At 48.4% G+C, this 13,243-nt stretch overlaps 1 protein-coding gene across 1 annotated transcript in view; it reads right to left on the bottom strand.

Moving 5' to 3' along the window:
- DNAH8 (dynein, axonemal, heavy chain 8) overlaps positions 1-13,243 on the bottom strand; it is a 375,229-nt gene that overhangs the window by 25,710 nt on the left and 336,276 nt on the right. The window contains 1 exon segment of the mRNA XM_012658131.1: positions 8,420-8,580. Within this exon segment, the coding sequence (XP_012513585.1) occupies positions 8,420-8,580 (161 nt within the window).

The raw sequence follows: 13,243 nt of genomic DNA, 5'->3' as shown, positions 1-13,243 counted from the left end.
TCCTTCGAAATGCGCTCTGCGCCACCGGCGGGTGCCAACTGTGCACGCCACTGCGGGCACGGCCACCCTGCTCCCTGCGGCTCTGGCCAAGTTCACCGGCGCCTTGGGGAGAGGCTGACAGAGATGCTGCCGCTGCTAGACAGAGCCCGTCTAAGAAATCACTTTCACGGTGGGTGGTTTTATTTTATTTTTTTATGAGGTGGTCTGAAAACAGTCCTCAAAACACAGAAGTTGGGAAGAAGCTCCGAATGTGGATCCAGTTTGAATACGAGCTGGACGAGCCCTCCAGATCGCTGCCCCCCTCACGGTTTACTGCGCACAGAACGACATTTCCTGGTCGTCCAGGGCTGCGCCACTTGCATTTCTTTTTTCACAATGTGATCTGATGTTTGCGAAGATACGAAAGGCAGAAGCTATAATGGAGACTTGCAAATATCTCGATACGCTCTGAGATGCAGAACTGTAATATTCCATGAACTCTGATCCCAGGTTACTTCCTGAAGAAAGTTCCTTTGGAGTAAATATGACAAGAAGTTCACGCTGCCTTTGTAGCTTGGCTATTCTGGGGAGTCAGGGTCACAGATAATAAAAATGCAAAACAACTGAAAAACAGAACTGTCTGTAAAATATACAATTAACTGTCTAATGGGATGTTAGTGCACTGTCATATCCAAATAAGCCTAGATTTATATACATCGTTGCACTGGAAATATCAATGAGCATAAATTTAAAGAAAAATCTAAATCTCCAAAGTGTCAGCTAATATTAAAAGGAATACATTTAAATTTGTCCTGCACAGAAATGAACAGAAAAGTTGTAATAAGGCATTTGATCAATTTCAGAAGGTAGAAAAATATGCATAACTGCTAATGAGAAAAAGTGAAAATAAATAACTATTTCTGACATTGAGATAGTTGAATTTGCAGAGTCTTTGGTACCTTATAAATCTGCGTAATAAAATATGAATAAACTATGCATTTTCATGGTTCCTGTCACCAAAACATCTAAGCTCTTGGGAGAGATTTTACTTATTTTAAAGCATCTATCCAGCTTGATTTCCATCTCTACTTCAGAGATTCTGCATTCTTAAGCAAGGATCCAGGAGACAGACCTGTCCCCTTCCCCACATCTCCCTCCTCCTTGAATTTATGGATGTTAACTTTAGAGTGAGATTCTGATGTTTCCTCCAGGATCGCCCGATTATTGCCGTGAGCTACCTAGAAGCAAGAGTGCTGTTAAGCTGCTTGGGTAGTCAGATAAGTTGATTCCTCTGATTGGGGGCACTCACGCCAGCTTAGCCAGGGTATCTTACAGAGTCCTCTCCCTCTGTGGTTTCAACAGTTATCTCTGCACGCATGCACTCAAATCTGTCACCTGGGCTCTAGTCCACATTTCTCACCCCATTTAGACATACCCTGCTGTCTTTCCCAACTTAGTACGACCCCAACAGGACTGAGACTTCCCCTCAAATGCACTCCTGTTCCCGACTCCTCCACCATCCCAGTTCCCAGACCAGAAACGGCTGGGGCATCTTTGACAACGACTCTCATTTCACACAGAACCTGGAGACTTACTTCTTGCTGGACTGGGAAGGGTGGAGTTGGGAAGAGACCAGGGCTGGGTTTTGGCGGGAAGCTCCACCTGCTATTGCTTACTGCCTCCTGGTGGCTGGTGGGGGCACAGCTGGGGGAAGCCCTCCAGGAAGGCGAGCTCACTTGCCGGCACGAGTCGGGGCAGGATTCCACTCACCAGATGTTTCAGAGCCCAGAGGAAACAAGAATCAAACCTCGGACAAAGCTCACTCAGAGACCAAGAAAATTACCAAACACAGAGGTGCTGAACAGAGCCTACTGCCTGAGCAGCAACCAGAAATGGGCCAAGAGGTGCCAGGGAGAGGGGACCAGGCGTGGGTGGGAAGACCCCAGGGCAGATGGCACGGGCAGCTGAAAATGAAGAGAGACCAGAGGAGGAGGCCACAGCTCTTACAGGCCTGCCAGTTGCCTCCAGTGAAGTTAACCCTTTGTTTGAGGCAGAGGTCCAGGGCTTTCTGCCTGACCTCACTTGGCGTGCTAACGCTTGCAGGATCCTGACCGCCTATTTTGGGAGCAGCTGGCTTACGCAGCCTGCAGCACGCGTGCCAGCGGTGGCCTGCGGGCCTCTGGACGAGGCTGTGAAGGGACACTTGACAAAGCACAGCAGGCCGCCGCGCCCTCTCCACCCACCTGTCAGCAGCAGCGAGTGGATAAAAATTACAGGAGAAGGTTCTCAGCCATCGCTCTGCATCGCTAAATCCTGTCAGTTCCACTTTGGGACTTGTCCTGCAGCCTCAAGCCCGCCATCGTCACCCTGATCCAGGCCTGCATCCTCGCACACCCGATTTACGCACGGAGTCCCCAGGCTGGCCCATTAGTCAGCACGGTACTCCAGGGAAGGCCGAGGAGATGGGGTGAGAAAGGTGTCGGTGACGGCAGCGAGCGGGTGTTTTATTCCACGTGCTGGGGGAGCCACCGCCGTGGAGAAGAAGCAGAGGAAGCAAGGGTGCAGTTGGGGATTTTTACGCCGCGCTGCCTGAAAGACATCCAAGTGGAAAACACACAGAAATGGTACAAACGACTATGCGGCACGGGTCTAGACATCGTGTCCTGGGCATGCCGATGTTTTCAAGGCCTTTGGAAGGGATGAGCTCCACTCAGGAGAGAGGGTGGGAATGACGTCTCTTACGGAATCTGGAATGTGAATGGAGCAGGGCAGTAGGTGGAGAGGCACGTGAAGGGAAGGCTTTCGTAAGCATGGAACATACTAGATCAAACCGCTACCTGCACAATACACTGAAGAATGACCTATTAAAGTTCTGCTTTGCAGCCTTTTGCACTGTGCAACATCTTTTGCTACTTTGCCACAGTGTGCTCTGGCCACGATGCCCGACGGCCTGCTGAGCTGGACAGCAGGAGAACCCTTGTAAGCGGAGCCCTGGCTCTGGTGTAGCATTTAGCTGTGTCGGTGCTAAGCTCTTCCTACCCGTTTCCCAGCAGTTTCTCCGGGATGTGCTGGCACACCACAGCGAAGCGGCTGAGCAGAGCTGCCCTGCTAGATTGTATCAAGAGAGCTATCCACATTCCGTGTGCAAAGAGACTAGAGTGACTTCGAGCTGTCACCAGATTTTAGACCCCGGTCTACAGAGCTAGTCTCATGTCCACACTTCTGCAACAAGTTTACTGAATGAGTTGGACTCAGTATAGCATAAGGAAAAAGCAACTTCATTCTTTCCCACACTGTACTGAGCTCAGCACATTTAAGCAGGTTAAAGACTACTTTGCACCACTTTTTGAAAATAAATATGAAAGCCTAGATGAAACAGATAATTTCCTAGGAGAACACAATTTATAAAAAATTGACTGCAATGGTGCCAGAAGAACAAGATACCAAAGAACTAGCACCACTGAAAAGCACTGGGTACAGATGGTTTCATAGGAGAATTCTACCAAATCTTCAAGTATCCAATATCGATTGTCCCAGAGCTTGAGAAAACTTCTAAATTCTATAAAGCAAATATAGCATTGCTTAATAATTAAACCTGATAAAGATACCACAAAAAAACCCACTCTAGACCAATCTCATTTATGAATACTAATGCAAAAATCCCCAATGAATTATTAATAGGGCCCATAATCACATTAAGAGAAGACTAGTACATCAAGACCAAGTGGTATTAATTTCAGATTTTATGTGGATAAATTGAGTTAGGAAATCCATTAATATAATTTACCAGAGTTTTAGATATTTAGGGGAAATCACATGATTATATCCATAGATGCTGAAAGACATTCAATAAAATTCAATACCCATTTATGATAAATAAAAAAATAAACATGCAATGATAACTAGGACAAGCCCAGAAAGAAAAAAACAAAAAACAGAGCAATAGGGAAGATTAGCCCAACCAGACAGTAAAACACACTATAGATCTCTAAATTTAACACAGATTGTTATAGAACAGAAAGCCAAGAAATGGACCCACGTACATATGGAAATTCTAGCTGTGCTAAAGGAAGCATCTCAAATCACTGACGATGGGATGACCGGACGGGTACTCGGAAAATGACAGACTTTTATGCGTACTATGCCACAATTAATTCCAAATGGATGAAGGAACTAAATGTAAAAAACGAAACCATAAAAGTACTGGAAGAAATTATAGATTATTCCTTTATAACCTGACGTGGGAAAAGACTTTCTCATTCCCAGCACAAAGAAATGATAAATGTTTAAGGTAATGGATATGCCACATAGCCAAATTTGATCACACATTGCATGCTTATATCGAAATATCACATGGACCCCCAAAATAGGTACAGCTATTATGTATCAATAAAAAAAAGAAAAGATTATATTGTGATGAGGGTTGCCTAACATTAAAACCATTAAATTGTATACTTTAAATGGGTGAATTATACAATAAATGAATTATATCCCAATACTAAAAATTCAGATGTAACAACATGACAACAAAAAGAGTTTATAAATTTGACTACATAAAAATGAAAGTAAAATAAAACAAACAACAACAACACTTCTACCTGGCCAACAGGAAGAAAATCATAAGCAAAGTTAAACTGAATGACAAACTGAGATAAAAATATTTGCAATGCATATCACAAACAAAGAGCTTTCTAATATATATCTCTAATATGTAAGTAAGTCTTAAAATCAAAGAAAAAGAATAAAAACTGTATTGGAAAAATGGGCAAACTATACATAAATAGTCCTTAGGTACATGAAAATTTGCTCGATTTTATTCAAAATAAGAGAGAGTAAATTAAAACTATGCAGAGATACCATTTCTCACTGTCATATGGGTGAAAATTCAATTGCTTCACCAACATTCTATTGGTGAGATTCTGAAGAAACAGGCAACCCCATGTATTGAAAGTAAGAGTGCAAAATAGTACAATCCTATTTGAGGGAATTTGGCAATATTCGCTAAACCTTGATCTAGCAATTCCACCCACAGCAATTTGCCCTGCAAATACATCTCTAATAATATGAAAGATAATAAGCATAAGGTTATTACTTAAGGAATTACTTGAGATAGCAAAATATTGGCAACAACCCAAATGCCCATCCATAGGTACAAACAATGGAGCAGCACGCAGCTGTAAAAAATATTGAGGAAGATTTCTATGAATCAGTCAGATGGCAGTGATTTACAGGATACATTGTTACGTGAAAAAAGCAGGAGGCAAACCAATGCATATAGTATGGCAACTTTGTTTGGCAAGAAAGGGTACTACAAGTACGTATATATGTACATACACGCAAAAAGAAACACAGGGGAGAGAAACCAGGACTGTGCTTGGTTACCCATAAAGGAAGGGGGAACTGGGTTAGAAGCGTATGAGACTTCTCCAAGAACAACTTATTACCTAGTTGTGACTTCTGAACCATGTCCGTGTTTTACATATTCAAAATAATAACAAAGATGGAGAAAAAAACTAAAATGTAATACAAACAGAAACAAATGAATGTAACCATATATCAACTGATAACCACGCAGAAAAAAAAACAATGCAAGTGACTTGAATACATACTCTGCACACCCTCCGTGGAATATATTCTAACACCAAAAATAACTGCAAAGAAATCTTGAACTCTGCTTGGGAGGTTTGTTGTAGCAGTGGTATTGGCACATTAACCCAAGCAAATGAATAAATACACTGAAGTTGCTGGGAACTGGAGTTTCCACCGTGGGAGAAAGGAGATAGCAGCATGGAACGGGGGGAGGCAGGCAAGAACCCTGAGGCGCACGACTGGAATCGGAGTTGCGTGTATTAGCTCGCGCTGTTTTAAAAAATACACACTTCCTAGCTCTGTCCACCGAGAGGGCAGATGAGCACGCACACACACTTAGAAATAGATGTGGTTACAGTAACGTGTGGATATAGCTGTAGATATATAAACACGCAGAGATATAAATATAGAAGGAGAAAAAGCCAATGGAACAAAATGTCAGCAACTGCTGGATCTAGGTGGAGGGCATATGGATGCTCACTATACTTGCAACTTTTCTGAGGGTCTGTACTAGTTCGAAGTGACAAGCCAAGGGGAAAAATAGTTCGTCTTTCTCGCCGTGTCCAACTCCGTTTACATTTTAGTTGTACTTTTTCCAGCTCTGGTTCCTCTTTCTTGAGTGCTGGTGACTTAAACAGCCTACGGCGATCGAGGCGCAGGCACGCCAGCGGGGGGAGTGGTTTCCAGTTTGTTTTACGTTCTCTCGTGTAGGGTTCCCGAGACCCTGCCAGGACCAGATTATCTAGGAACCAGCTCCCAGGACTCCTTAGGAGACTTCAGAGCCCTCCTACGTGAACAGCTTCAATGACCGATGTACACGTGCCATTGAGACTTAGGGGCTGTTTCTCTGCCCACTCACATGAACTCCTGAGACCTTTCTATAGACTATGCTCATTGATCGGATTCTTCACAACCCAGAAGGATTTAGTGTCACTGGTTCAGTCAACAAATAGCTCCTGAGCACCAGGCACTGCTGTGGCTCTGGGGACACAACAGTGAAAACAAAGAGAAGTTTCAGACGTAATGGAACTTATGTTTTGGTGGTGGCTGATAGGCAACAAGAAGTAAATAATTAAAATGGAGAATGCAAACTACAGAAAAAAGCAGGCCTGCGGGATGGGGTCTGGGAAGTGGATTACAACTTCTAAGTAGGGAAGCCAGGGAAGGCATCACTGAAGCAAAGAAGAGGTAAAAGGGTGAGCCACAGTGATATGGAGGGGAAGGATGCTCCGGGAAGTGCAAGTGTCCTGTGGTGGCCGCTGTCTGCAGTCTGAGTGGCAGGAGCTGGGGAGAGCCGGAGCGGAGCAGGCGTGAGAGGAAGACGGCAGAAGGAGCCCAGGTCAGGGGGCGAAGGGCAGACAGCACCGCTGGGCCTTACCGGTCATCTGTGTGTAGGTCACTGTCGGTTTTCGACCTTGACTCAGAGTGAGACAGGAGCCTTTGGAGGGTTCTGAGCAGAGGGGCGGGGTGGTCTGACTCACATTTTTAAAGACTTCGCTACAGCAGAGCGACTTCACTGTGCTCCCCCTTTCGTATAATGTTTAAGTTGATTATCAAACCAGCCTTGAGGAATCCTTTTTCTCTCTTCACTTCTTCCTCGTCCCCAGCTAGCTGACAACAGCCTCGTCACGTAACAGCTGGAGCCGCCACCAAAGCGGTCCCGTCGTGGGGTCCAAACAGAGCGTCAGCAGTCGTGAGTCCTTCCGCCACGTCCACATTTGAAGATGAAAGGGGCATGGTGGAGACTAGAGGACGGGGAAGGCTGGCTCGGTGCGGGCATGAAGAGGCCGACCGGGCCTCTTGCAGCGGGCGGGGCGGGTGTTCAGAGGGGAAAGATGATGCAGTTGGTGGAAACTGGGACTCCTGGGACACCTGACAAGGCCTGAGAACCAGAAGGCGGGAAAGGTCCGAGCCCCGCGGCAGAGAGGTAGGAAAATTACAATAGCAGGCCAGGGCCGGGAGGCACGCCACGCGCCCCGGCCACGGCAGCTCAGCATCTGCCAGAGGAGCCCTGGTTTCTTCCGTTTCCCGAAACCACCCTCCTGGACAGAAACTTGCGGGCTTTCCTCGATGCGCCTCAAGGCGATGCCCATGCAGAGGGGCATCTCAGCTCGGGCTTCCCGAGCCCTCCCTGTGGAGCTGGGTGGCCCGATTTTCAGGCAGGGATCTCTCAAGAGACCTCATCCGAAGGGTGGGTCAGAGAAGGGGCTTGGGACTGGGAAGCATTTCTTATCTCTTCACTCATGGCCTGTGACCCTGACGACAGGAACAGGGCCCCCACGCCACGCTGAGACCTGCCACTCTCTCCGGCAGCTGTGCATCTGTGCCGGGTGCTTGCGTGCTCACCGCCCTGTGCCCACCACGGCAGTTCATGACGGAGGGACACAGGGGAGCGAGGGAGGGAGGGGGGCCATAAACAGAGCATTGGGCAGGAATCGGTTCTCATGCCCCGGTCTGGGCTCGCCTGGCCCCTTTCGGTCCTATTGGCGAGACCACGCTTTCAGCTGGACTGTTGAAGAAAGAGACCAGGAGCCGGGAGACTAAGCTGCTGTCAACAGAGCGCATCGGTACCACTAGCGCCAACTGGCTTTATGACACAGCAGAGGAGAAATAATCAATGCATGGATTAGAGCCTAACGCTGGCACAAACACCGGAGCATCGGGATTTCGTGAGCAGAGCAGGCCAAGATATGACGAAGTTGTAATTGGGAGACAGGAAGCGACACTATTTTTCACAGTGAAATAAAAAAAAAGGGGAAAGGAGAGAGATTAAGAGAGAAAATGAAATGCACAGTCATTGCCAGGAGGAGTTACAAATGACCCCTTCAAATTAAAAAATATCAAGACTTACGTGATATCAGCATTAGGGTGCAGCCCAAAGACTTCGGGGTTATCCAGGGATGGCAGTGACTGGATGTATTCAAAATACTGGTCCAGGGTTTTGCACGAGGGGATTTTATATCCAGTATAAAAACTGAATGAGGGTTCAAACATCTTCTCACTGAACCAGACCTGTATATGAGAGAAAGTAAAATAAATAAAATTGATGAGCACCTAAATGAAAACGACCACTATAGGCCAGGCGCCGTGGCTCACGCCTATAATCACAGCACTTTGGGAGGCCGAGGTGGGAGGATCGCTTGAGTCCAGGAGTTTAAGACCAGACTGGGCAACACAGCGAGACCCCATCTCCACAAAAATATTAAAAAATTATCCAGGCATGGTGGTGTGCACCTGTAGTCCCAGCTACTCGGAAGGCTGAGGCAGGAGGATCACCTGAGCCCAGGAGTTTGAGGTTACAGCGACCTATGATCACAGCACTGCACTCCAGCCTGGTTAAAAGAGCAAGACCCTGTCTCAAAAAAAAAAGAAAGAAAGAAAAAAAAAGAAAAGAAAACTGCCACTATAAAGGAAGAAGGGTCACCTTATCTCCATTTTAATAGAGTTTCTAATGTTGATTTTGAGAGCACCGCTGATAGAATAATCACATCTATGAGGAAAAGAGAGAAGCCAGAACACAAAACAATTAGGTCTGGCCTCTATTTAACACCAAGGAAGGTATCTGCTCAGAGTGAGAGGAGAGAGCGACTTTGCAAGCCCACTCTGTACTGGAGTCGTTTGGCAACCCTCAAACCCACTTTTGAAGAAGAGTCGGAACATATTGCAAAGCTCATGAGCCGATACTCCCCCCACTGCACCCCCACACCCCCACCCAGAAGCACATCCGGGCGTTTCCACCGCCTCCCTCCATCCCATGCAGCCATGCCGGGGGGCTGTGCTCGCGCAGTTTGGGTCACACAGCACTGAGCACCAGCACATGGCCATGAAAACGTGCAAACGCCTCCCCTCCCACCCCGAGCTGGAGAGCTTCCTTTGCTAATTAAGTTATGACCCTGTTCACAAGAAGCAAATGTATCCAACCGCCTTGCTGTTTGCCTTAAGACATCCTTTTCTCAGTCCATATGAATTGATTGTCTGTAACAAAACAGCGAGGGAGCAAATATATGCTTGGTGTGAATAGACTTGTTCCGAGGAGGAAAAAAATTGATGCTGAATGCCTAGGAGCCAGATCCGAGGCAATGGCTTGTGTCTAACGGAGCAATTTTCCCGGTGGGGAGGGAAATGACAGGAAGGCGGGAGGAGCGGAAATGCAGGCACGATGTCTGTCTCAGTCACTCAGAAGACTCGATGTGAAAGAGGCAGGGTCTGCATCTTACTCCGGCGGGCACGCTTCCTCTAGCATCTTCCCCATCTCCTTCATCCAGCTCTCTTTCGGCCCAGTGACGGCCCTGAAATATCCGGGTACCGGTTCTCTCTCTCTTTTATCCAACTCCCGCGCACGAGGCACGAAGCTCAGAACCAGAGCAGAATGTGAAGATGAGAAACACACAGTCCTTTTCTTCGAGGAGCTTGTCCCCTAGCGGAGGGCTAAGCCAATTACCTAACAGCCACGATACAAAGTGCACAAAGGTAAGAGCCAGAAGGAAATAAAAATAAAAATAAGCAAAGTAAAGAGGCTGAAAGCAGGAAGAAAGAACAGCCAGGCAGATGTCAGATGAGGCTCTGTCCAGATGAGCCTTGAAGGAGAGGATGCGACAGGAGAATTGGGACTGGGGAGGCCACACAAGCGAAGGCCTAGCCACCAGAGTGGGAGGCCGGCCGGGGGCATGATGCGCCCTGGAGCAGGTGTAATGTGGCCGGCAGGGACAGGACAGGGAAGGCAAGGCGAGGTCACACACGGACGCTGATGACGCCGGCTGAGGACTGTTGCTCAGTTTAAGAGGTGGGAACGGTTGGCAGTTATTCAAGAGAACAGCGCCATGACCATGGTCACTATTTAGGAAGATTAGATTTTCAGTGACGTAGATGACTTAAATTGCAAAAAGACACCCTAGGGGCCATGGGTCTTCCACACACAGACAACAAATGACCACACTGAACTCCGTGTTGCCAGATGACACGTATTTGTAAAAGCAAAATGAGGTTTCTTCCTATGTTTCCATTGCTTTACCTATACACACACAATGGCTAAATTCACACGCATGAAAGTAACCGGGTTTCACCAAATTTGGAGGCTACTTTGGGGTACGGTCGGAACACAGAGTGTGACATCCACATGGATCACTCTGGGAGACTCCAGCAGGCACCCACTAAGATAAGCAGTCATCGTCCGAGAACAGTGAGCCAGGTTCCGCGGCTGTCACTTCCAGCGGAGACTCTCCGTAAGACGCCGAGGACAGAAAACAACAGGCTCAACGACAAGTCAGAAGTCGGAGTCACAGGGACAGAGGACCCCACGTGCAGTCGAACTGCTTCTCCCCCGGGCGACTCTGGGCGACGCGGTGGGGCAAGGCGGCCGCAGCGCAGGCAGGGAGCTGGTCAGAAGGTCAGACCGGCGTGGGGACGGGATGGGACGGGGAGGGAGGGCGTGTCGTCCGTAGTCTGTGGGGCTTTTCCACACGTCCTCGAGAGGGCTGCTGCTGCCAGGGTCACGTGGCAGCCTCGTGTCCTCAGAGCCAGAGACCCAAGCTCACCCCGGGTCATCGAGAGCCGTCTCAAACAGGTCCGAGCCAGACGGAGGGAGAAGAGAAGGAAAGAAACAGGCGAGACGGGAGCTGGAGGGACGGCAGGGGAGGGGCGGCTCGGTGGGAACGGGGAGTGGGGCGGGTCGGTGGTCGGACAGCCGGAGCCCCTGCAGGTGAGGCTGCCCTGAGCCCGGAGAGACGGGGATGGAAGGAGCCTGGGGAAGCGCGAGCGAAACGAGGGAAAAGGGCCCTGATTGCCGAGGGCGGGGTGCAGAGAAGCCGGAACCGGACGACGTAAGGGAGAAACACAACCTGGGTAAGGACGGAGCTGCTGTTATCCAGGCGCAGCCGACGAACCAGAGGCTTGGACAGGGAACCTGTGCTTCCAGACCAGGGCGTCTGCCGTCCCAAACACACCTGCCCCAGCCCAGCTCAGGCCCAGAGGATGCAGAATCTCAGGCTTCTAGAAGGGGGCTGACATCAGCTGACTAGTCCTCTTGTTGCCCAAATGTCAAATGTCAGGGTACGCAGAAGAAGCAGAAGAGGAGGAAAGACAGGAGGTTAGGGTCAGAGGGGAATCGTCCAGCCCGAGGTCTGGAAGGTGTAGGGGCCGGGCGAGCCACACCTCCTCCTCTCCCTCCCTGTGTCTGGGCTCAGCCACCTACCTGGAGGTGCTGGATCAACCCAGCAGCTTTCAACCGTGACCATCTACATGCTGAAGAATTCTAGATCTTTATCTCCAGCCCTGAGCTCTACTCTGAGCTCCAGACCTCTAAATGCGGCTGCTTTGTTTATGTACATTCATTCATTCTTTTATTCAACAAAGGTTTATTTAGCAGCTATTATGTGCAAGGCTCTGTTTCAGGAGCTGGGAATTTAGCATTGATGTAATCAAAGTCCCTGGCCTCATGGTACTAATAGACATCTCAAATGTAACGTGATCAAAACAGAACTCCTAATTTCCAGCCCCAGCCTATAAAACCCCCTCCTCCTGCAGTCTTTTTCTTTCTCTGAAAATAGTCACATTCTCTCTCCAGTTGCTTAGGTCGAAACTAGGAGTGACCCTTGACCTCTTCTTTCCCCCACACACCTGACCCCCTCGGCATTCTGCTGGTGCTGTCTGTGAAACACCTGAAGCCAACCGCGTCTCACAGTCTCCACTGCTTGAACTCCAGTGTTAGGTGCTCTCGTAATTATTCCGACAAAGCATGCTTACTAAGACAGCTTTTCTTCTCCCGTGAACCTCAGATACAGAGGTGAGTTTCTCATACTCTTTAGTTTATTACTTTCATGAATCTAGGCCCATTTGATTTCAGTTTTTCCCCATTCTGCCCTGATATCCACTCACTGACTCCTTCCCTCCAAGGGCATCTATTGAAATTTGATTTAAATGTGCTTGATACATGTCCTTGAATCTGTATATATCCTTGGGAACCATACATGTACCACTTTATAGATCTAATTTCATTTTGTAAGCTCTGCACTCAATGTTTTTAAGACCTATGCGTGATGTCACACAGATCATCTCTTCCAGCTGCGGCGCTGTATACCCCCACAGGCCCCTGCGACGTCTGACTTACCTATTTCCCCATAAGAATACAGAGTTGTCTTCAGCTTCCCACTACCACAAACAATGCTATGAATGATATCTTCATACATTCTGAGAATGTCTCTGGGACCTGGACTCAGGAGCAGGACTGCGGTTCGGAAGGCAGTCCTCCCACACACTTGGAATGACGAAGTCCCACCAGAGAGCACCCTGGAAGAGTGCGCGACAGTATTGCGCTGTGCTCACCCCTGCATCTTACCCTCTCTCTTAGATTCCTAGGCTTTGCTAGTGGATGCTATGACGTGCCGCCGGTCCTCCTTCGGCACCCAGGCACTCGCTGCCCAGCTGTCTGGAGTACTGTCCCTCCTCGGGAGCGCCTGGCAGAAGGGGGCCGCCTCAGCCGAGGCCTTGCCCTGGGGGAGGGGACACTCGAATGCGAATCTCCGTCTCTGAGTCTGTTTCTGGGGAAACCAACCTGTGCCGTTGACTTCAGCTCCACACACCGTGTTGCCGTGAACCTTTTTGTGCACACTCATCTGTGACTGTTTTCAGAAATGTTCTGGGATAAACCACCTGGGTACCGAATGTCAGTAAGCCTTAC

This window comes from Propithecus coquereli, unplaced genomic scaffold (genome assembly GCF_000956105.1).
Source record: "Propithecus coquereli isolate 6110/MARCELLA unplaced genomic scaffold, Pcoq_1.0 Scaffold574, whole genome shotgun sequence".
Taxonomy (NCBI): domain Eukaryota; kingdom Metazoa; phylum Chordata; class Mammalia; order Primates; family Indriidae; genus Propithecus; species Propithecus coquereli.
Note: the sequence above shows the minus strand (reverse complement) of the source record. Positions and strands in the feature narration are given on the sequence as shown.